This window comes from Notolabrus celidotus, chromosome 6 (assembly GCF_009762535.1).
Source record: "Notolabrus celidotus isolate fNotCel1 chromosome 6, fNotCel1.pri, whole genome shotgun sequence".
NCBI classification, from domain to species: Eukaryota; Metazoa; Chordata; class Actinopteri; order Labriformes; family Labridae; genus Notolabrus; species Notolabrus celidotus.
The window spans coordinates 2,474,581-2,500,304 of NC_048277.1; the positions used below are offsets into that span (position 1 = coordinate 2,474,581).

Consider the following 25,724-nt stretch of genomic DNA (forward strand, 5'->3'; position numbering starts at 1 on the left):
TTACCTTTTGTCCCTCATTGCAGATCCCTTACCCTTCTGTCTCCTATGTTCCTGTTTGTGATTGCCCGAATATGTCTCAGCAGTGTCTTATTATCCCCATGTCTTCTCTGTATTTAATCCCTGTGGCCTCCCTTCGTCGCCACAAATTAATATTTTGTGTCCACAATTTGTATTTTGTGGCTTCGAAAGAGTATTTTTTTTACCATGTCATGTCTGAGGCTCCGTAGTGTGTGTCAGACCACAGAATCTTTTGGAAGCAGGGGCAGCCTTCATTTCCTTTTTAGATGTTGCTATTGTTAGCAACTGAGGACTATCTGTGGGTCTTCTAGATCTGCAACACCCTGCCTCTATTATTTTTCATGGTGTCTTGTGTCTATTGTCTGTGATTGTGTATATGTTAAGAAAAGAAAAACTTACAAATAAAATATTCAAAAAAAGAAATGAAAAATTGGCAGAATAAGTAACCTTAACAACCCACTCTGCACCCTTCAACCTCCACCACCCACTCTCCACCCTCTGCTCTCCACTCTCCACCCTTCATCCTCTACTCACCACCCTTCAACCTCTACTCTCCACCCTTCATCCTCCACCACTTACTCTCCACTCTCCACACTTCACCCTCCACCACCCACTCTCCACTCTTCATGTTCCACTGTTCACCACCCATTCTCCACCCGTCCCCCTCCACCCTCCACTCTTCACCACCCACTCTCCACCCTCCACCCTTCACCACCCGCTGAAATCAAATCTGGACACAGGACAAGTTCATCTAAATAAAAATCATTTATTTTCCATGAATATTAATAGTATTATTTTCATCCTGCTATTTAAAGTCCACCATGCCACTTTCAGAACTGGAGGAGATTGTCTGTCTGTCTGCCGTGGGGGGGTCGGGATGGGAGGAAGTAGGGGGACAGACAGACCCGTGGGTAAACAGGTGCAGGTAAGGGATCAAGGGAGAGTATAAAGACTTTTACAGACTCCTGTTCATTCTCCATGCTGCTGCAAGAAAAAAAAAAGAGGAGGAAGAGGGGGATGACAGACAGAAGAGGGACTAGATTGCTTTAAAAAGTAGTTTGTCCTTGTCAACCTACGAGACTGATCTGGGAGGGAACGATGGTTTCTAGGGGAAACAGGGGAGCAGCATCAAGCTCATTGTTCTGGATGTTTGACAACAACCCAGGAAAAGCCAACCGCAGGCTGGTACAGAGGAGGGTATATGTATACTGGTCTGCATGTGTGTCTGCAGAGAGAGTGTGCTTGCTGTGATCTGTAAGTTTCTTTGTGTCAATGTGTTTATTTGTATGCACATATCTTTGAGTGTGGAACTGCTCAGAGTTACTTTGATCCATTGTCACTGTACACTTCAAGTTACTGTCACAACCTGGTACACAGTTGAGGTAACAGACATCCTTCTTTTTGCACTCCTGGAGAGGGAGAGAGAGAGAGAGGGAGAGAGGGAGAGAGAGAGAGAGAGAGAGAGAGAGAGAGAGAGAGAGAGAGAGAGAGAGAGGGAGAGAGAGAGAGAGAGAGAGAGAGAGAGAGAGAGAGAGAGAGAGAGAGAGAGAGGACACAATTACAACACAAGATACATTTCACAGCTTGTAGTCTAAAAGATATTCCACCCAAATGAAGAAACATAAACAGAAGCAGTGATGTGTTGTCCACCACTGAACACACCGACAAGCACAAGTCAAGAGAGAGTAGGGATGTAAGGATATATCACAAGACGGCAAAAAATTGATACAAAAGGGTGGATTAAAATCAATTCTTCAAACTTTGTATCTGGATATTATTTTTAAACAGTAGAGGGCGCTATCTGTATTTCACTCCGCTTGTTCAGCATCATGAAGTCTCTTGCGCTGCTCTCTCATCACTCACTGGGTTGATCATAACAGACATGGAGGCAGCAGGTGAAGACCGAGGAGGTCAGGATGCACCTTTGTGTTTACAGTCTGAGGTACGGCAGCATTTTGTCTTTCCCTGATATTCCTGAAGAACAACATGTCAATTCACAGCCAGGAGCAGAAGCTGCTCTTTAGTTGATTTAAACAGATTGACCTTATTTGTTTGAATATTTCATACTTTCATTTGGGAATCGTTCACTTTACATTTCTTTAGAATTATTCTGAAATTTTCCAAAAAGGTATTTTATGCAGTGATTTTTAGTTTTTTTGAAGGTGCTGAAAAAAAGTGCGCAGTGGTTTAATTTGAGTTACAACACACCTTAAAAATGAAAAAGGATGACTTTGTTTACAAAGAAATATAAGAGAACAAATATATATCCCAACTGTCCATATCTGAGGACTGAAATCAAATAATAGTTATTCAAATTTTGAGTTCAATCCAGTTTTCTTGAAAATCGATAGAGAATCGTGAGTGAATCGTATCTTGAACCAAAAATCGGTATTCGAATCGAATCGTGGGTTGAGTGTATCCTTACATCCCTAAGAGAAAGTAATTAACAGATGGGTAACTAAAGAAAATAAAAAACTCTTTTGGTGCCGTCTCCACTAATGCCGATTTTTATTCTGGGAGCGCTTCTTACCAGCGTTTACTGTTGCTATAAGTTACGAAAGTCGTCTTGCAGCACTTCCACGTCCCTCAGTAGTGACCGTTGGGTCTGTTTTAAATGCTTTGTATGCTTCATACTTTCTTTCTTTCAAAACATTTCATCAAGAAACTTTAAAACTGTTGATATAAATCGTGTCAGAGCATCAGCAGCAGATCCAAACTTGGAAATTGTACCTCGAAAAAATCGAGTGTGATAACTTTTCTCCTCCTTACGGACCGTTCTCTGCTATTGCTGTTGACAAAGTTGATATCAGAAGTCCCACACCTCCTTGGTTCTGATTGGTCGGTGATCAAGAAGTGACAATAATGAGCGTGGCGGTGTTTCAAAAGTTGAACTGTTTTCAACTGAGACAGCTGACTCTGAGGACGCTGACCACTGAATCCCATTGAGTTTTAATCAAGCGGCAGCCTCCGTCCTCAAGAATTGAAGCCATTGGGAAGTGTTATAAACTGCAGTTCCTTGAGTGTCCACTTGATGCTGGCTCTGGAAGTACCGGAAACCACATACACACTCATTCAAAGAGACGATCTTTACAGCAGAAATAATTACCTTGCTGCTAAACATTCCACAGTCAACTGTCAGTGGTATTATAACAAAGTGGAAGCGATTGGGAACGACAGCAGCTCAGCCACAAAGTGGTAGGCCACATAAAATGACGGAGCGGGGTCAGCAGATGCTGAGGCGCATAGTGTGCAGAGGTCGCCAACTTTCTGCAGAGTCAATCCCTACAGACCTTCAAACTTCATGTGGCCTTCAGATTAGCTCAAGAACAGTGCGTAGAGAGCTTCATGGAGCGGGTTTCCATGGTCGAGCAGCTGCATCCAAGCCATACATCACCAAGCGCAATGCAAAGCATCGGATGCAGTGGTGTAAAGCACGCCGCCGCTGGACTCTAGAGCAGTGGAGACGTGTTCTCTGGAGTGACTTCACCATCTGGATGAGTCTGGGTTTGGCGGTTTCCAGGGGAACAGTACTTTACTTGTCTGACTCCTTTGAGCTAAGTGTAAAGTTTGGTGGAGGGGGGATTATGGTGTGGGGTTGTTTTTCAGGAGCTGGGCTTGGCCCCTTAGTTCCAGGGAGAGGATATCTGAATGCTTCAGCATTACCAAGTGATTTTGGACAATTCCATGCTCCCAACTTTGTGGGAACAGTTTGGAGATGCCCCCTTCCTGTTCCAACATGACTGTGCACCAGTGCACACAGCAGGGTCCATAAAGACATGGATGAGAGTTGGGTGTGGATGAACTTAACTAGCCTGCACAGAGTCCTGACCTCAACCCGATAGAACACCTGTGGGATGAATTAGAGCAGGGATTGAGAGCCAGGCCTTCTCGTCCAACATCAGTGTGTGACCTCACGAATGGGCTTTTGGAAGAATGGTCAAAAGTTCTTCCCAGCCTTCCCAGAAGAGTTGAAGCTGTTATAGCTGCAAAGGGTGGACCGACGTCATATTAAACCCTATGGACTAAGAATGGGAGGTCACTTAAGTTCATATGCCAATTAAGGCAGGTGAGCCAATACTTTTGTTAATATACTGTATTGTACAGACTATGATGATGATTTGAATACAAAACAGGCGCTGCCAGTGAAAAAGAAGGCATTAGTGGACACAACACCTAAAGAGTTACTTTTGGATTTCTTTCATCACCCATCTGTTCATCCCTCGCTCCTGACTTGTGACTGACAGCGTGTACTAGCAGCCACAGAACAGTGAGGTGATATGGAGGGTGAATTTAGATTAGGAGTCAGAATGATTCTATAGATTTCTGTCTGGTTTGAATTAGAATGACGATTGACTTAAAGGTCCAGGCGGGTAAAATATGTATATTTCAAAACTGTTACAAGGAAATTCGTCAGCAAAACACAGTTTGGACTGATTTCTTTCTCAATCAAATCCCACTGTGACAATAAACATATCTTTTCCAGCTGTACCTGTGTTTCATCGCGCTGTTGTGTTTCCACTGGATACCATGTTGTTGTCAGAGTTTGACAGAGACTGCTCCTTTATCACTGGGTCTGCAGGAGGAACAAGTGACACATTAGAAGAATCTTTACAAACTGCACTAAATGATATTTGGAGTAAAAAATTAAAACTTCAGAGACAAACAAAGACAATTAAAGCCGCAAGCGGCAATGAACGGGCCCTCGCACACCCGCAGCCGCCGCCTACGCGAGCCACCGGCGCATAAGCGACCCGCCTGATATTAGTTCCCACGTGATGCGAAAGCATGATCTGAGAGTATATGCTGGCTTAGGTGGTGCACACGTTCCAAGTTTCTGGCAGATTGACAAGAAAACCTCCAAACTTGACAGTGTGCCACGCCCACAATTTTAGTCTGAACAGAATTCCTTTCATCATTTTAACATTTTCACATTGAAATCTGTATGTACGTTGATGCACTGCCTGATTTGAGGGTTTTTTTTATGCCCCGCCCCAAAATTTGCCACGCCTACATCTTTTGTCTGAACGGAATGCCTTTACTTTGGATTAATCGTCAATGGGTTTAGTGTAGAATGTGCCTAGTTTGGCTTGAATTGGAGAAAAACTCTAGGAGTAGCTGTCAAAAGTATGCACCCTTATTTTGCTCCGTTTTTCACATTCAGAGCTGTATGTGCATTTCATGCCCCGCCTCAACGCATCCCACGCCCACAATGTTTGTCTGACCAGAAATCCTTTTACACTAATTTATTCGTCAATATGTCTGCTATAGAATGGGCCTTGTTTGAACTGAATCGGAGAAAAACTCTAGAAGGAGCTCTCTAAAGTATGCACCCTTATTTGGGCATCAATCAAAACTGTATGTCAATTGATGCCCCGTCTCGACGGCTGCCACGCCCACATTTTTTGTCTTAGCAAAATTCTGTTCCAGATCGTTTGCTCGTCAAGGTGTCTACTATAGGTTGCCCTTGGTTTGGACTGAATCGGACAAGTGCCTTCGGAGAAGATAATGTTTGCGTGCACCCTTATGCTAGCAGCGTTTTTTTATGATAAAAGCTAGGTGGTGCTCTTCCTGTTGAGTTTGGGATATTGGTGCAAGAGGCTTTTTTGTGCGGCATGATGTCCTGAATATGCGTACAATTTTTCATGCATGTAGCTCAAAATAACCCCTATGGGGATTTGTTTTTGAAACCTGTAGGGGGCGCCAGTGAGTACATTTTTTTCGACTTTTTTCGCGAAACTCATAAAATGTCGCAATTTTTCCATGGACTGACGAGTGAGTTGGATGACGTGAAATTACGTGCATTTTAAAGTTACAAAAATCCATTTTTTGACGTTTTTTTTGTGATGCCCCGCCCCAAACTCTGCCACGCCCACATCTTTTGTCTGAACGGAATGCCTTTACTTTGTTTTAATCGTCAATGGGTTTACAATAGAATGTGCCTAGTTTGGACTGAATCGGAGAAAAGCTCTAGGAGAAATGAGCAAAAGTATGCACCCTTGCACAGACCCATTTTGGAGCAATTTTGCCTGTTCAAAGCTAGGTGGCGCCCTTCCTGTTGAGTTTTGGACTATGGGTGCCACTGACTTTTTTGTGCGTCCTGATGCCATAAATATGTGTAAATTTTTTCATGCATGTAGCTCAAAAAACTCGACGCGCAGCGTGTTATTTTTACCTCTAGGGGGCACTACTGAAATTTTTTTTGCGAGACCTATAATTTCTTGCAGTTTTCACCAAGCCCGATGAGTGTGCAAAAATACTCGCGCTTTCATTAACGTTCAGGGGTCCAGAACTGCAATTTTCTATTTTTTGCATCCCTAGGGTTACAATAGGGCCTTCGCCACCACCGGTGGTGCTCGGGCCCTAAAAAGAGCCCGAGGGAAACTTTAAAAAAGTCGGTTTGCTTCATAAAGGGAAGATAGAAACTAGGGATGCTCGAAAATTCGTCCACCGAAAATCTTCGGCCAATAATGGCAGAAAAGTGCATTTTCCGTTTTCGGCCGAAATACTTTTATCAGAGAAACAGAATGTTGTGATGACGCAAGCAAAAACCGCTTCCAGTCCATGCTTTTCTGGATAAGGGCCAACATGTCTGCATCTGTTCTTCCTTTAATTCAGCACTAAAGTGTCTTCTAATCAAAGAGGTTGAGACGGACCACGGAGTGAAACAATGAAAAGTACACTCTTAGAGTCTGTCAGCACACGGTTCACTGAGATCTATTCAGATCCTCTGCACTTCATTGTGACTGGACTTGATCCACGTTATAAAGATCATTACTTGGATGTGGGAATAAAGCAGCGTGCATGAGAAATGATCCAGGCCACGATGGATGCAGAGAACCAGCTTGGAGACGGAGAAGTGCACAGCGCAGGAGAAGGAGAACAGAGCGCAGAAAAAAGGACTGGTCTCTCTGAACCAGATGAGGGGCATGCATCCTGGTTGTCTGATATGTTCAATGAGATCCTTGATTTTAGTGAGGTTAGCACACAGTCAGAGACAGAAAAGCAATGGTAGGGGAGACCGGGGACAGTTGTAACATTTTTGACATTTCTGTCTATAACTTTGAGCTCTTTTAACCCAGTGTGTTCAAACTGCTATACAAACTAGCTTCAAGTGTCTGCTAATAAATGGTCTAGAAAATGCCTGTGCAACACAAACAGAAATTGCATGGCTTAAAGCTGGGGTTGGTAGTCTCGGAAAACTAGCATGAATTTGAATGTAGCATTTCCTCATGACTCCGTCTAATCCCTCCCCTCCTCCCTCAGAGCTCCTCCGAAATGATGTGTGTGTGTGTGTGTGTGTTTGTGTGTGTGTCTGTCCAGTAAAAGGTGTGTGGTAGTGTGTGTGTGGCTTACAGAAGTAAGGGTGGTCCATGGCCTCTGTTGCTGTAAGCCTCTGTTGGTGGTCGTAGCGCAGCAGCTTGTCCAGGAGGTCCAGGGCTTCAGGACTCACCAGGTGCTGGTTCTCAGTCTGCACGAACTGCTCCCAGCGCTTCCTGCTCTGCCTGCAGTCACACAAACCACACCACCAAGGCTGAGGGGACATGAACTGGAAGATACTGCAAGCACCAATCACACGTCTAACACGGCTCCTGTTCTCTTTGTTTCTCCTGTTTTCTGTACAGGTCAGGGTCTGCTACGAATACAGATCTGAGAAGCAGCAGAAGTGTGAAAGGTCATCTGCTGGAGTTATTCTCTGTGTTGTGAGCAGATGTTTCACAGAAGTCTCTGAGCCCTGTGAGTTTAAGGATCTTTGACCCGTAGCTCCCTCTGTAGTTGATCTTTCTTTCTTCAGGGGCCGATACCTCAAAGTGAGGTCAGCATGCCCAGGATATCTCTCATTTACCTGGCTTCACTGACCCTAACAGAACAGACCGCTCTAAAGGAGTCACACAAAGCTGGTTATCTGAAGGATTGGTCAATCCAGACTTACTGTCCCAGCAGGTCTTTGAAGCGGGGGTCAAGTTCAATGTGGTATTTACGCAGGTATCCAAACAGCTCGTCCGTCCCAAGGACCTTGGCAATTCGCACCAACTAAAAAAAACGCAACACAGCAGGTTAAACTCTGTTCACACACTGGAATAGATCAGTGATCAGTGTGTGTGTGTGTGTGTGTGTGTGTGTGTGTGTGTGTGTGTGTGTGTGTGTGTGTGTGTGCGTGTGTGTGCGTGTGCGTGCGTGGCTGCGTGTGTGTGTGTGTGTGTGTGTGCATCTCAGGAGGATAGACGTTGTGGTGGTCAAGGTGCAATTTCTTCATATGTTGTAATTTACTTCCTTCTTTATGCTCTTTATTTTTCTTTCTCTCAATATCCTCTCCTCTGTGCAATAACCGTGCAATACACTGTGCAATATCCTTACCACGTTAACATCCTTGTATATATATCACCTTCATTCGCAGTGCTTTTGTACATAGCTACCTCGAACTATTCTGCACTTCTGTATATACTTTATTATTATTATTTTATCTTATTTATTATTATTATTTTTAATTTAATTTAATTTAATTTAATTTAATTTAATTTAATTTAATTTAATTTAATGTATATCTTATTTTATTCCTTCTTCTATTAATATTTGACCGGGATAAATAAAGTATTTCTGATTCTGATTCTGATCCCCTTTAGTTCGGCCCACGACACCTCAGAGAGGCTCTACAGTTTACTCTGGAGTCCCAGAGAAACCCCCCTCCATGCCAGCTCCCACTGTCCATCAGATCCACCAGCAGAACACCCCAATTTAATAACCCAACCCATACAGTACTGCCACGTTCAACACACCCAGGCTCCGTACTTGTAAGCTTCAGGTTGCAGTAGTAGAGAAAAAAAAGCAAAACGGATTCAAGCTTTACATCAAACTAGGGGTGACCCTAAATAGTCGTATTTTCGACAATTCGTTCTAACGAGCCTTAGTCGACTGCCAATCTCATAGTGGAATATTTGCATATGAAGCATGGATCATTCCATTCAAACCATGGGGGTGCTCAATGTCTAATTTTACATTATTTTCCTGTTTCCCGTAAAAATAGTGTCTCATTTAGCCTATTTTAATATAAATATAGACTTATTTAATGTAATTCTGAGAACAGCTCTTGAAGTGTTAAATCTCCTTAAAGTGGTAATTAAATCTCCCCTGGTAATTAAAGGTGGACTCTCCCATTTAGCGGGACCTGTGGAGCAGACGTACCTCAGCTGGTCTTTAAATCTTTCTACGTTCATGGCAGCTCAAAATGTCAGAAAATAAAACTTCAGTTGATTCTAAAAACTAGTGATGAAGATGAGGAGCAGCTTCATGAAGAGGACTGTGAGATCAAGGATTACCGGACCACACAAAAACTGTACGGGGCCAAAGGAACGAGGAGGGATACCCAAAGCTGTCTGAAGCCTCAAAAACAATCCACAGCATCCCATCCACCTCCACACCATCAGAGAGGATATTCTCAAAGACAGGATTTACAGTCAACAAAGCAAGGAGCGCACTTCTGCCCGTACACACGATGGTTTTCCTCACGTACAGTTTGAAAAGACTGAAGTGGACAAAGACGAGATGAAAGAAGGTTTGATTTTGAACATTATACAAATGTTTAGTCTTAAGTTGGACAAACTACCCTCCACAGTGCTGCTCTCCTCTGTGTGAACACTGTTTAAATATCTCCTGATTCCTTATTCTATAGTGGAGCGTTGTTCCATGTTTAACAGATGGTGGCCTTATTTGAGTTTTCTCTCCTTCATCACCTCGTTGTTTTTGCAATATAGATTTAAAAAATCTAAGTTTTATACTTATAATATTCTGTTGTCTCTTTTACTTTAAGCTATGAGTCTCTTAATTGTAAAGGGTTATGTGTAATATTGTCATGCGGTCACCATCATGCAGACTTTGGGTCAATAAGGAAAAACAACAAACATTCCACTATTCGTCGACTATGACTATGACTGCTGACATCTTCCACCTGAGAGTCAGGGGACCGAGCATGATGCAAAGGAGAAGAACACCTGTGTGAAATATATTCATAGGTGTGTCCTTCCCGGGTCAATAATCCCTCATTGAAACATTACAGAACCAACAGGCTCCATGCAGGGGGTCTACAAAATGTCACAGCACAAACAAGATGCAACAAAAATATTCAATGACCAATAAAACCTGGATAGAGGTTGTGTCAACAAAATCCCCCACACATCAATAATCTCCTGTGGGATAGCTTTGACTTAATTTGGGGGTCTTACTTTTCATCTCCCCCCCTGATTAAACTCAGTACTCAGTACTTTAAGTAAGTTTCACAGACTGTGTGAAGTTTGACTTCTACGTGATATTTCAAAGTAACTGCACTTTTACTTGAAGACAATATTTAAGTGAGCTCTCTGACACGTTAAGGCGTTTTTCAACCGCAGGAACTTCACCCCTGAACTACATGCGTTTTGACCGGTGGATCCAGGTTCTAAATCTAGTTCAGGGGTAGTTAATCTCCCCCCTAAAAAGGCCCTGCTCGGGGGGGAGTACTTTTCAAAGGTCCCGGGACTTTCGGGGGGCGGGGCCTGCAATGCTGAACGTGTCTGATTGGTAGATTAACCGCATGCGTTTTTATTCCTCCCTCCGTCCACAATAACATCACACACATCTGTGATTCACTTGATTTCTCTTTCTTTCATTAGTTTTGATTTGTTCTATCTTTTTTGTATGTGTGTGTACTTTTCAAAAGAAGAAGCTGTGATTCTCTTGATTTAGCAGCTTGTAACAGTAGTCTTCTCTCAGCCCACCGTGAATGCGTCTCTCCCGGTGTTCCGGTTTTAAAAGTGACCCTGTAAACTGGAGACCTTCAGCTGAACGTGTCAGTGTTTGTGGAGTTTACACAGCTGTTGAAACACAGAGGGAGTTCCTGGGAATGCAAACTAGTTTAGTTTTTATTAAGATTTCAAAATATCCTCATCAGGTATTTAATGATCGTCTAAAGACGTTTATGAGGGATGCATTTGTAACCCACCTGTTGTGTTCCCTGTGGTGAGGTGAGGCGTGTGTGTGTGTGTGTGTGTGTGTGTGTTTGTGTGTGTGTGTGTGTGTGTGTGTGTGTGTGTGTGTGTGTGTGTGTGTGTGTGTGTGTGTGTGTGTGTGTGTGTGTGTCAGAGGTACCTGGTCATAGTTGTCTTGTCCATGGAAGAAGGGCTCTTTCTGAAAAATCATACTGGCCAGCATACAGCCCAAGCTCCACATATCTAGACTGTAATCGTACATCTGAAACACAAGATCATCAAACAGCACTGCCGATGATGGGAATACAGACGACAGCATTATTTGACGTTTCCTCAATAGTGTGTGTATGTGTGACTGCAGCACAAAGTGTCATGGGTGTTCAGGTGCAGCTCTGAGGGTGTTACCTGGTAGTCCACCAGGAGCTCTGGACCTTTGAAGTACCGCGATGCCACTCTGACGTTGTACTCCTGGGATGGATGGTAAAACTCTGCCAAACCCCAGTCTATAAGGCGCAGCTAAGAAAAATAATAAATCTCCCTCATTCAGTTAAAAATAAAAAAGAATGTGGATTAAAAGCACTGTTAGGTGTGACCTGATGTGACCTTGGATTAGGGACACTCACTGTTATATGTGTGCAACATGTACCAGTGGGAATATATCAGCTTTATTCAAATCTGTGAGCCTGCTGCCCTCTGCTGGACAATGAAGGAAGTGTATTATTCGAGTTAAAGGTGACATATCATGCAAAATAGACTTTTTAATGGTTCTCTACCTGAAATATGTTTCCCTGGCATGTCTACAAACCCCCCCAAAATGAAAAGAATCCATTGGCCCCTGTTCTGATTTCTCCACCTTTCTGTAAATATGTGCTGAAACGAGCCGTTTCAGACTTCAGTGTTTTTCCGGTCTGTAACAGGAAGTCAGAGCTCGGAGCTTGTTCAGCCCATAGACTGTATAAAGTACAGCTCAACCCCTCCTCTGTTTTTCATTACCTGCACACATGTGTGCTAACAAGGAGCTTAGGAGGGAGGCATGCTAGTTGTAGGCTGTCTTAATAAACACAAAGGTCGGTTTTACTCCCCACGTCTGCAGATTTGAAGATCTAGTGGATGATTTTTATTTAGCATGGAAAAGTGCTAGCGCTAGTTAGCATAGCCACATAGCTACATGTTCGTAGCTGTGTACCAAGACACACGTCGACATACTGACAAATAAAACAACATGAAACACTAAATCTGTGACCAATGGTTCAGAAAGGTCCTGCTGCAGGCTCCTCTCTGTCAGGATCAGATTCTGGATCAGATTCAGAGGGTTGAAGTAACGCGGGTCTGTGAGCAGCCGTGTATATTCAGTCAACATGTAAACATTAGATCAACGTACTGGACAGCCGAGGTCACATCCACTTCCTGAGGGGGCGTGTTCAGAGAGAAAACAGAGTGTTCTGAGGAGGACTGAAGAAGAGGGTTTTTCAGGCAGACCAAAATCTGATTTCAAAGTGTTTTTTTGAGCATAAACTTTAAAGACATGTTTTGGGGACCTCTTAGACCAATATATGTTGATGAAAAAAGCATGATATGTCACCTTTAATATGTGTTTTTAATGCTACAACTGTGGTTAAAACTGTTTAAAGTGGGATAAACTTAAAAAACTGATTCAAAAAGAATTATTAATCTATTTTAAGATGCCTTTATTGAGAACATTGGATGAAGAAGGAAACCGAGAAGAGAAAGTGGGAGATTCCGCCTACTTTAAATGCTTTAGTCTCCCTGCATTGAGTTTTGTGCTCAACTGGGGGCCCTGTTTTGTTTAACAGTAAGTTTATTGCTTCCCAGTTTCCACCTGTTATCACCTGTTCTGTTTAATGTACGTGTGTTCTTTTTAACCTCATGTTGTATTCTGTTATGCATTGTTTAAGTTCTTCCTCCCTGTCTGTCTAAAGATTCACTTTGTTATTACCACACTTCTTTTGTCAAAGCACTTTGTAAACATTTGTTTTTAAAGGTGCTATATAAATAAAGTTATTATTATTATTATTATTATCATTATTGTTAATATTATTATCATTATTATTATTATTATTATTATTATTATCATTATTGTTAATATTATTATCATTATTATTATTATTATTATTATCATTATTATTATCATTATTATTATTATTATTATTATTATTATTATCATTATTATTATCATTATTATTATTATTATTGTTAATATTATTATTATTATTATTATTATTATTATTATTATCATTATTATTATTATTATTATCATTATTATTATTATTATCATTATTATTATCATTATTATTATTATTATCATTATTATTATTATTATTATTATTATTATCATTATTATTATTATTATTATTATTATCATTATTATTATTATTATTATTATTATCATTATTATTATTATCATTATTATTATTATTATTATCATTATTATTATCATTATTATTATTATTATTATTATCATTATTATTATTATTATAATTATTATTATCATTATTATTATTATTATTATTATTATTATTATTATCATTATTATTATTATTATTATTATTATTATTATTATCATTATTATTATTATTATTATTATTATCATTATTATTATTATTATTATCATTATTATTATCATTATTATTATTATTATTATTATCATTATTATTATTATTATCATTATTATTATTATTATTATTATTATTATTATCATTATTATTATTATTATTATTATTATTATTATTATGTTCTTGCATTTCCTATGTTGTAATGTAAACTGTATAGTGAGGGTAAAGGTTAGTTTGCAGAGCTATCTAAAGGGTCACATGTCTAAAGTGAGCTTCAGGAAATGTCCTGATGGGAGAAGTTGTTCATCTTTGATTTTAACATTAGGTTTTGTGTTTAGGTACTTAAGCTGTACATAGCTACGATATCACATTTTTAACATGAATGCTGTCTTTCATTTTTAATGTTTTTTCTCTTAACTTTCGGTACATTTGTTATAAACGTCATCTGAAAGGTTTGAAGTCTTAGAAAAGTGAGGATAAAGTAAGAGTAAACAACAATGTGTGAGTAAGTTAAACCTCAGTACGGTTATTGATGGACTCAGTCTGACCTGTGCAGCATTCATAAGGCAAAGCTAGCCCCCCCCCCCCCCATAGGAAAACACATCATTTAGTTTTCTGTTTTACCATGAAAAGAGCTCATAACTAAGATACATATTAAACTCTAAACTTTTATCACCCCTATTGTAATGTTGCACTCACAAACAGGAAGTGATGTAGCGTGTGTATCAGACTGAAGAAGTGTTTTCAACTGAAACACCAAGAACACCCGGTGAGTAACAGTCAGTGCTGAATGCATGATCAACCTTCTATAATGTAAGAAACCAAAGATAAGAAATGAAGTAAAGGATGCAGAAAGCCGTAAACCAACAGTAAGAGAGGAGGGGGCTGTAAAGGCACAGTGAGACAGAGGTAGAATCAACGGTGAATAATGCAACACCAACCTTTCTCAACTGGTGGTCGATCATTACATTGTGGGGTTTAACATCGCGGTGCATGATTCCCATGCTGTGACAGTAGTCCAGAGCCTAGCAGACACACACATCAGAGCAGACACAGGTGTGATCAATACGTATATGAAGACTACTGAACACTGAGGAACCATTCGAAGGACTGGACACGGACTCTCACCTTCAGTAGTTCATACATATAGAAACGAATATCATAATCAGTCAACTTCTGGTACAGCTCCTGCAGAGAATAACACACAAACATCAGGAATCAAACCTTTGTCTTCAAAATGAGTTCAAGAAAGCTCATGAACTCTGCATCAAAGCCCCCATACTGATTAAGACCCTGAAATACTGGACATGAGGAGCAGGCAGAAATCCCTCCAGCCTCATAGACCCCCTGAAACATGCATATGACAGGTGAGTATTTACCTTGAAGTCTGTGTTATTGATGCATTCAAAGACGAGCGCAGGAGTTCTGGACTGTGCAGTCACCACAGAGAGACAGAGAGACAGAGAGACAGAGAGACAGAGAGACAGAGGGGGAAGGGGGGAGGGGGAGAGAGTCAAAATCATTAACAGTAATCAATCAAATCAGCGCTCATCATATCCGGCTCAGTCCCTTGATCATTTTAAGACTTTGTGACCCGACCACAAACCCTCTGACACTGATCTTCCCCCAAACATTACAAACAGATGAAATCCCTGCATCATGTTCAAGACAAAAAGCACTTGTTGTGAGCTGATTTCAAACAATTATCCAAGATCTGATCATTATCATTATTTTACAACAAATGCAATTTTAAAAGAACACTGATCCAGAACAAGAGAGATCGTGCATAAGCCCCTACTGAAACCCTCCGTGGTTAAATCAGCACACTTCAATGGTTCGCAGAACTTCTTCATTTTCATTTTGCACTTTTGGATTTCAGCTTTAAAATTGTCTTGTAAGTCCTGATCCAGTTGGAGTCACCTGCATTAAGTAAAGAGTCTGAAGAACTGGAATAAAAATGTTTCTTCCCTCCAAATGGAGACAGCATTTCAGTCATTGGTTGAAGTAGTTACCACGTTCTGTTAGTAGGGATGTAAGGATATATCACAAGACTGTAAAAAATCGGTACAAATAAGGGTGGATTAAAATCGATTCAACAAACTTTGTATATGGATATTATTTTTAAACAGTAGAAGGCGCTTTCTGCATTTCACTCCACTTGTTCAGCATCATGAAGTCTCTTGTCTGCTCTCTCATCACTCACTGAGTTGATCATAACAGACATGGAGGCAGCAGGTGAAGACCGAGCAGGTCAGGATGCACCTTTGTGTTTACAGTCTGAGGTACGGCAGCATTTTGTCTTTCCCTGATATTCCTGAAGAACAACATTCAACCTGCCCCAGGAGCTGCTGATCATGTTCTACACCTCCATCATCCAGTCTGTTCTGTGTACCTCCATCACTGTCTGGTTTGGCTCTGCAAACAAACTAGACAAACACAGACTGCAACGGACTATAAGGACTGCAGAAAAAATCATCGGTGTCGACCTGCCCCCCATCCAGGACTTGTACCGGTCCCGGGCCAGGAAACGGGCAGGTAGCATCACCGCTGACCCCTCACACCCTGGACACAAATTCTTCAAACTCCTCCCCTCCGGCAGGCGCTACAGATCACTGTGCGCCAAAACAACCCGCCATAAGAACAGTTTCTTCCCCCAGGCTGTCACTCTGATGAACACTAAACCATAACAGTGTCATACCTGTCAGATAAATACTCTCTGTAAATATACATGTAGATACACAATGCAACAATTCTCAAAGCAGAATTCCATATTTCTATTTTTTTGTACTATTTAACTTCTATTTTTATAATGTAAAAACTACCTCTGCAACTCTCCACTGCACTTTATCATATTATTTTAGCCTGTACATATTAGTCAAGCTATTTGTTGTTTCTTTGTATTTATAGCTAAGGTTATTGTTATTATATTTTTATTTTATTTTTTATTGTAGTTCTTATTCTTATTCCTATTCTGCCTTGTACAAAGAGAGCACAGTTTACTGAAGTCAAATTCCTTGTGTGTTCAAGCATACTTGGCGAATAAAGCTGATTCTGATTCTGATGTCAATTCACAGCCAGGAGCAGAAGCTGCTCTTTAGTTGATTTAAAGAGATTGACCCTATGTGTTTTAATATTTGATACTTTCATTTGGGAATTGTTCACTTACATTTCTTTAGAATTGTTCTGAAATTTTCCAACAAGGTATTTTATGCAGTGATTTTTAGTTTTTTTTTTCAAGGTGCTGAACACCTTAAAAATGAAAAAAGGATGACTTTGTTTACAAAGAAATATAAAAGAACAAATATATAACCCAACTGTCCATATCTGAGAATTGAAATAAAATAATAGTTATTTACATTTTGAGTTCAATTCAGTTTTCTTTAAAATCGTTAGAGAATCGTGAGTGAATCGTATCGTGAACCAAAAATCCGGATTTGAATCAAATCATGGGTTGAGTGTATCCTTACATCTCTACTCAGTTAGTTTTCATTAATCAGAGAAGAAATCCTGAAACTTGCTGCAACTTTTATCAAATCTGAGGTCAGCGCTTTCCCTAAATCCAAAATTAAACTGTCAGAAAAAAAATGCCACTTGGGCTTAAATCAACATATACAGAGGCTTTAGTCCTTATTGCAGAGGTCGCTGGTTCAATTCCCATTCTCGACCATTTGCTGCATGTCTTCCCCCGCTCTCTACTCCCCACATTTCCTCTCTCTTCAGCTGTCCTATCCAATAAAGGCAAAAAGACACCAAAAACATAAAACTTTAAAATCTATATTGGCACAAAATCTACATTAAACAAACTCCATAACTTCTCCATTCCCATCGACAACTCGTCCCTCTCTCCCTCCCCTCAGGTTAAGAGTCTGGGTGTCATCCTAAGTTCCTCTGAACTGCTGTAGACGTCCTCCTGCTGTGGACGATCTGGACTCCAGCTGATCCGGACGTGCTGGACTCCAGCGGCAACAGCTTCTACGACTCGTCTCATCACTATCACTTCTCTCTCTTACTCCCCTCTATCTGTCTTTCCAGACCCAACTCAGTCGAGGCAGATGGCTGTCTAACATGAGTCTGGTTCTGTTCGAGGTTTCTGCCTGTTAAAGGAAGTTTTTCCTCTCCACTGTAACTAGCTAAATACTGCGAGGTGCAATGCTCATGGTGGATTAAGGTGGGGTCAGACTGAGTCTTATCCTGTCTTGGTGTTGGGTCATAATTTGACATAGAGTGGTCTAGACCTGCTCTGTTTGTAAAAGAGTCTTGAGATAACGTTTGTTGTGATTTGGCGCTATACAAATAAAGATTGATTGATTGATTGATTGATTGATTGATTGATTGATTGATCCTCGTCAGCACCCTCTCCTTCACCTCCCATATCAACCAAATCACCCGGTCCGGACCTGTTGAACTATTTGCTCACGCAGTCTCTCACAGAGTGGTGAACCTCTTCCCCTCTTTCCTTCTGAGAGACTCAGCCTCTCTGGAGAGTTCTTTTTAAACCCAGTCATGTGACTAACCTGTTACTAACCAAATTATCTAACTAGCAGGGAGATGTTCCTCTAGGTGTTTTTTTTTTTTTTGCATGACAACTTTTTCAGGTTTGTTGTACCCATCCCAATTTTTCAAAACACATTTTTGGCATTTAATTTAAAATGAGCATATTTTTCATGAAACAACTTTTGATCTTTATTGTCTCTATTTTTAATTTGATTCTGTTTCTATAAATGTTTCACAGAGTCCCAACATTTTTATAGTTTGGGTTGTAGACTGAAGAGAAACACATTTCAACCCATAAACCAACCCTTTATATTAGGATTGCAAAACTCTCCATTCATTTCTCTACTTTTAAAAGCGGCTCTTTCACTCCGTCTTACTTACATTCATACAATCATGTGTAACGTTTCAAGAGGACTGTCTTACAAGTTTGTAGCACTGAAATGATGTAGAATATGAATAATTGACATTAGACACACATTATAAGCCAGCCTACCACTGGGTCTTTGACTGTGTCCACCAGTCGTATAATGTTGGTCCCGCCTCTGAGGTTTTCCAGGATCTTGATCTCTCGCTTGATTTTTTTCTTCTTGACTGGCTAATTCCACAGGAAAACCACCAAGGCCAGAAGAGCCGAGACAGAAGAGAACAAAGAATCAGTAAATCTTTGTGCATGTTTCAGTACAGTCACAGCAGGGAGGGGTACGCCACAGGGATTATTAAAACATGTCTCTAAATGACAGACTCTACCATGCTGCTAGCGCCAAATGTGACCAATATTAATAAAGATTTTAAAACTGTAACCCTGGAAAACGTCCAAACGGATGCTAGTTCAGCATGAGGTCATCATGTGGCAAAACAAGAGTGACCTCTGCTCTTCTCTGAGAGGACAAAGCTCCTGATTTTATAAATACATCAGAGAAACCAGGTGTACTCTAAAGACACTCTGCTTTCTTACATGCAGGCGCTACAAAGTGATGAATGAATAGTCAAAGTGTTTCATGGTTTATTCCTCATTACAGCCAATCACACACGAGCACAGTGAGTATGAAGCAGGGGGCGATCCTGCTTCATACTCATAAATAACATAACAGAGAGGACAAGTTTGTTCCAATTTAGGGATCATTCTTTTATTGTATTCATTCATCAGAACATGTGATCAAGATACAGAGACGTGAGAGTGTATGTTTTTGGTGCTTTATTTCTGCTGTACTGGACACACATCCTCGACCATATGGGGAGCCATTTGTAATGTTGTGCACACAGAAAATAACAGCAACATTTCAACGTCTTTGAAAATATCTAAATGTTAAATCAAAATGTTAAATTTAAATATAAATGTTAAATATAAATGTAAAATCTACATGTTAAATATATATATCAAGATGTTAAATATAAATATGAAATGTTAAGTATAAATATTAAATGTTAAATATGAATATTAAATGTTAAATATAAATGTTAAATATATAAATCTAAATGCTTAATATAAATCTAAATTTTAAATATATAAGTTAAATACAAATCTAAGTATTAATAAATAAAAATCTAAATGTTAAATCTAAATGTTAAATCTGAATTTTAAATCTAAATGTTAAATAAAAATCTAAATGTTAAATCTAAATCTAAATGTTCAATATAAATGTCAAATATAAATCTAAATGTTAAATCTAAATGTTGAATATATATGGAAATGTTAAATATAAATATAATATCAAATGGTAAATCTTAATGTTAAATATAAATATAAATGTTAAATATAAATGCTAAATATAAATGTTAAATATAAATGTAAAATCTACATGTTAAATATATATATCAAGATGTTAAATATAAATATTAAATGTTAAATATAAATATTAAATATTAAATATGAATATTAAATGTTAAATATAAATGTTAAATATATAAATCTAAATGCTTAATATAAATCTAAATTTTAAATATATAAGTTAAATACAAATCTAAGTATTAATAAATAAAAATCTAAATGTTAAATCTAAATGTTAAATATAAATTTAAATGTTAAATCTAAATGTTGAATATATATGGAAATGTTAAATATAAATATAATATCAAATGGTAAATCTTAATGTTAAATATAAATCTAAATGTTAAATATAAATATAAATGCTAAATATAAATATAGATGCTCAATATAAATGTTAAATATAAATGTAAAATCTACATGTTAAATATATATATCAAGATGTTAAATATAAATATTAAATGTTAAATATGAATATTAAATGTTAAATATAAATGTTAAATATATAAATCTAAATGCTTAATATAAATCTAAATTTTAAATATATAAGTTAAATATAAATCTAAGTATTAATAAATAAAAATCTAAATGTTAAATCTAAATGTTAAATCTGAATTTTAAATCTAAATGTTAAATAAAAATCTAAATGTTAAATCTAAATATAAATGTTCAATATAAATGTCAAATATGAATTTAAATGTTAAATCTAAATGTTGAATATATATGGAAATGTTAAATATAAATATAATATCAAATGGTAAATCTTAATGTTAAATATAAATCTAAATGTTAAATATAAATATAAATGCTAAATATAAATGTTAAATATAAATGTAAAATCTACATGTTAAATATATATATCAAGATGTTAAATATAAATATTAAATGTTAAATATAAATATTAAATGTTAAATATGAATATTAAATGTTAAATATAAATGTTAAATATATAAATCTAAATGCTTAATATAAATCTAAATTTTAAATATATAAGTTAAATACAAATCTAAGTATTAATAAATAAAAATCTAAATGTTAAATCTAAATGTTAAATCTGAATTTTAAATCTAAATGTTAAATAAAAATCTAAATGTTAAATCTAAATCTAAATGTTCAATATAAATGTCAAATATAAATCTAAATGTTAAATCTAAATGTTGAATATATATGGAAATGTTAAATATAAATATAATATCAAATGGTAAATCTTAATGTTAAATATAAATGTTAAATATAAATGTTGAATTTTAAAACTAAATCTAAACGTTTAACTTTAAATCTTGATTTTTAATATAAATCTAAAAGTTAAATATAAATATAAATGTTAAATATAAATGTTAAATATAAATATAAATGTTAAATAAGAAATATAAATGTTAAATATAAATGTTAAATGTTGCTCAGTGATCCTAAATATTTAGCTCATATGCAAATTCAGTCTGCTGCCTAGCAGAAGTACCAAAATAAAAGCTTCATAAAGAAATACAGACTTAGTAATAGTAACTTATCTTGTCCGTCCCATAGACCAGGTCAGTTCTGTCTCTGAGCGTTGTCAAATCTCTTTGTGGACTCCAAAACTGCCTTTAAAACATTTAATGTCGGCAGTCCAGCTATAACCCGTAGGAGTCAGTACTGACAGACTATGGTTAGGATATCTGTATCACTTTATGAAGCTTTTATTTTGGTACTAACAGCGCCTTATACAAATTCACACTGCCGCTGAGCGGAAGTACCAAAATAAAAGCATCATAAAGCGCAGAGCAACATTTAACATTTAGATTTAGATTTAACATTTAGATTTAGATTTAACATTTAGATTTAAATTTATCATTTAGATTAATATTTAATATTTAGATTTAACGTGGAACATTTAGATTTAACAGTATTATCATCTTAAATATATTAGTGGAGAGAAAAATAAATGTGAAAAAGGTTACAAATATGTCTCTAAATGTGATAAGAACATAACTTAAAAACATGTTGTGATATTTTCAAAGATTTTTTGGAGCTAAATGTGGAGAAATGTTGCTGTTATTTTCAGTGTGCACAACTTTACAAACGATCACTGACACTAATTCAGGAACTTTACCAAACAAGGGTTTTCATTTTCAGATCACAAACACTGAATCTGATGTCTTCAACATTTAAAATCTAAGCTTTCTGTCGTGCATTCAGCCAGGATGTTCAACAAGCTCAATTAGAAGTCACTGCTCACCTTCAGGATCTTCACGACCACCTTCTCATTGTTGGTGATGTTGATTGCTTCAAAGACTTCGCTGTACTTCCCCCTGCCCAGCTTACGGACCAGCTGGTAGTCCTCCTGGTTGCTGCAAGAAGAGAGGGATAAGAGCAGAGCTTGAGTAACCGAGAGAGAGAGAGAAAGACAGATTTATATACTTTATATCATCAGTGTGATGAAGTCTGCCTTCACAATGAGACTAGACTCTGCAGGGGGTTCGAGACTAGACTGCAGGGGGTTCAAGACTAGACTCTGCAGGGTGTTCGAGACTAGACTCTGCAGGATATTCAAGACTAGACTCTGCAGGGGGTTCAAGACTAGACTCTGCAGGGGGTTCAAGACTAGACTCTACAGGGTGTTCGAGACTAGACTCTGCAGGATATTCAAGACTAGACTCTGCAGGGGGTTCAAGACTAGACTCTGCAGGGGGTTCAAGACTAGACTCTGCAGGGGGTTCAAGACTAGACTCTGCAGGGTGTTCGAGACTAGACTCTGCAGGATATTCAAGACTAGACTCTGCAGGGGGTTCAAGACTAGACTCTGCAGGGGGTTCAAGACTAGACTCTGCAGGGGGTTCAAGACTAGACTCTGCAGGGTGTTCGAGACTAGACTGCAGGATATTCAAGACTAGACTCTGCAGGGGGTTCAAGACTAGACTCTGCAGGGTGTTCAAGACTAGACTCTGCAGGATATTCAAGACTAGACTCTGCAGGGGTTCTTTAAGGAATGCAGAGGAGCATGGTACGGTGGCCCTGAAGGACAAAACAAATTTACAAAAGATGAAACATTTTACAAAGTTGGAGCCAAATTTACATTTTGGAAAACATTTTTGTATTTTATAAAACAAAATTCCATCAGAAAAACACTTTTACCCAAGGCCAAAACCAATTTACATTTAAGAAAACAAATTTACAAAAGATGAAACACTTTACAAAGTTGGAGACAATTTTACAAACGACGGAACACTTGCACGATTTCCGAAACAAATTAACATTTCATTTTTACGGAAAGGGAAAGTACCAAATACCAGAAGTGATCCTGAAGTGATCAAGTGAAGGGTTATTTAGTTTGTTTGGATGGAGAGAAACCAAACAGAGATGGACATGGTTTACACATTAGGACATCCTCAGGTCTCAGAGTGAGGTGTCAGACCTCAGCTGAAAAAGCATCATGTCTCCAGAAAAGCTCCTTCATATCTCCACAGAACCTTCATCATGTGTCAGAATTCAGATGAAACCGCCTCAGACCCAGGGGTGCAGCTCGCTCGGCTGGAAGTGAAGCTCCCACCAAAGCGTCTGCCCCCTGGTGGTTGGCTGCAGTATAGGTAAAAAACTCTGTCTCCCCCTTTCATTTGAATGGGGCTGCGGTCAAACTTTTAAAAATAAATACACGTGGTACTAATGTTTCTCCCATCCGTATGCTGTGGTGATATGTAGTTAGTATTTGACTGTGTTGTGTTCAAGGACTCTTTTTTCTGAAAAGTTTCTTTTTCGTTAGTTATTAGAGGTTAAAAAACGGGGTTTTACTTCCGTGTTTACTTTGATTCACAGCCGCCGTAGAGAGAAACTCCATAGGATCTTGTGACGCTACGCTGTAGGGCGGAGCTCGTTACCATGGCAACCATAGGAATTCTCAAAGGCTTGGCGTTGGAACAGGGTTTTTTGGCTTCAAACCATACAAGGGGAAAAGGCGGAGCAACGCTGTCCATTTTATATGCAGTCTATGATCAGACCACATAGCCTCAGGCTAAACATAGTCAGGCTAAAAGGAGTCAGACTGAACTTTAAAAGTGTTTCATCTTTTGTAAATTTGTTTTCTTAAATGTAAAATTGTTTTGGCCTTGGTAAAAGTGTTTTGCTGATGTAATTTTGTTTTATAAAATGTAAAAATGTTTTCCAGAATGTAAATTTGTCTCCAACTTTGTAAAAGTGTTTGATCTTTTGTAAATGTATTTTGTCCTTCAGGGCCACCGTAGCACGGGGACAGATGTGGAGCTGAGAGGGAGTCCTGCGTTTACATCCTCTGAACCAGATGTGCAGTAAAAGACCCACATCTCCTCTCACATCACATCCCATCATTATTCAGTCCTGTGGTGAGCCCCCTCATGAATGCACTAAGAGAAACCTGCAGTGAAAACCCCTCACTTCCAGTTCGGGACGTGGGCCTCGTAGTCCCAGTATTCCCGGCTCTTCAGCGTGTTGACATCTGCGTACACACGGGATTTGCTACCGGCCACCGGACCCGGCATGGCGAGACCCGAAGCTCGGGCGCTGTGGAGCGTTGGAGGTGGTCTGCCGGGTTGTGGGGGTCGCAGAGGATCCTAGTGGAGATGGAGCGAGCACTGGATGTGTGTGGGTGTCGAGTTAAAGAGGCCAGTCAGCTGATTTCCATGAAAGAACCAGAGGATACGGAGGAGGAGGATCGGACTCACAGCAGCCGGACCCGGGAAGCAGCGCTCCTGGTCGGACAGGAGAGGAGCAGAGTGGGTGCCGGATCGGCTCGAAGGGGGGAGGGGAGATCCGAATCGGGCTGTCAGGGCGGTTGAGGTTACACACGGGGGCTAAGAGGCATCGGGGTGTTGAGGTAGAGAAAAACCGGACCCCTAAAGGCCACAGAGGAAGACGGAAGGTCGTGGATCTCAGAATAACGGGTTAGAATCAGGAGGAAGTCTCAGTCCGGCCTTACTGTGACCCGCTAGGAGAGTCAGAGGATGGGCTTCCTGTGCTAGTCGGAGGGGGGTCGTGGTGGGGGTTCGCCCTCGGTGCTGCAGATTTAGTTATCAATCAATAGTTGATGTGATGGATCTGGGGCTGGACCAGGAGGAGGGGGGGTGGTACGGATCAGGTTCGGATCGATGTTGTTAGCTAGTGTTAGCCTCAGCTTCGCCGCAGGGATGTCGCACCGACGGGGAGCGCGCGGCGCCGTGCACCTCCACCGGCGGAGCCCGCGTCATGTGCGGCCGGCTGTGCGGGAGAGCAGCGCCCCAGTGCCCCGATACCAGACGCCGACCAAGGCCCCTGGGTTTGGGGGTTTCTTCTGCAGCCTCAGACCTCCCGGACGAGAGCGGAGGGAAGGGGAGCGGATTGTGAAGAACAGCGAGAGAGCCGCCCGGATGTGAAAGCAGCTGGCTGCCGGGAGAGAGATGGGGATGAGAGGTTCCACTGGACCACCGGGACACAGCGCCCCCTAGTGGGGGGGGGGGGAGGTTACGGAGCTGTGTGTGCAGGGGCGTCGTAGTGGGGGAAAAAGTGGGGCTAACTACCAGTGGTGGACTGTAACAAAGTACAGGTTTTGAGTATCTGTACTTTGAGTATTATTTTTTGGGGGGAACTTATTACTTTTACTCCTCTACATTTCTATCAGTGCTCTAGTTACTCTTTACTTTATCTTTGAAGTCAGCTCATGAATTTCCTTCTCTTTTCTGAAATCTGATCCTAAGACAGTAAACTGTGTTTGTGTAGTTCTGTTTGTCTCAGTGGTTTAGTCGTACCTGTATATCAAACACAGAGCATCACTCAGACCAGACAGTTCATGTAGAGGTGGTACTGATGGCTATAATTCTCCACCTGAGCACCCATGTCCATATCTTCAGCCCGTGTTAGAGGTTTTTGAAATGAAGAATGATACGTATGGTTTGAAATGTTCTCCCTGTTTCTCACTCTGCCCAAACATACAAA

General features: G+C 39.5%; 1 protein-coding gene across 3 annotated transcripts; it reads right to left on the minus strand.

Moving 5' to 3' along the window:
• Positions 1–764: 764 nt before the first annotated feature.
• On the minus strand, positions 765–25,169 carry csnk2a2b (casein kinase 2, alpha prime polypeptide b). 3 transcript variants are annotated; one of them, XR_004631604.1, is made up of 13 exons: positions 24,192–25,169; positions 22,024–22,135; positions 18,537–18,638; positions 14,929–14,979; positions 14,678–14,737; positions 14,491–14,574; positions 11,382–11,492; positions 11,137–11,238; positions 7,949–8,049; positions 7,372–7,520; positions 4,508–4,591; positions 1,095–1,427; positions 765–999 (listed from the first exon to the last, which is right to left on the minus strand). XR_004631604.1 is itself a non-coding variant. In XM_034686082.1 (12 exons), the coding sequence occupies exons 1-11, from the start codon at positions 24,293–24,295 to the stop codon at positions 4,515–4,517; spliced, it is 1,053 nt and encodes a 350-aa protein (XP_034541973.1). In that variant the 5' UTR covers positions 24,296–25,169; the 3' UTR covers positions 765–1,427; positions 4,508–4,514. The 3 variants fall into 3 exon arrangements, 1 of the variants encoding a protein (XP_034541973.1); XR_004631603.1 differs by having other exon boundaries at positions 765–1,002; XM_034686082.1 differs by having other exon boundaries at positions 765–1,427.
• Between the last annotated feature and the right edge of the window lie 555 nt (positions 25,170–25,724).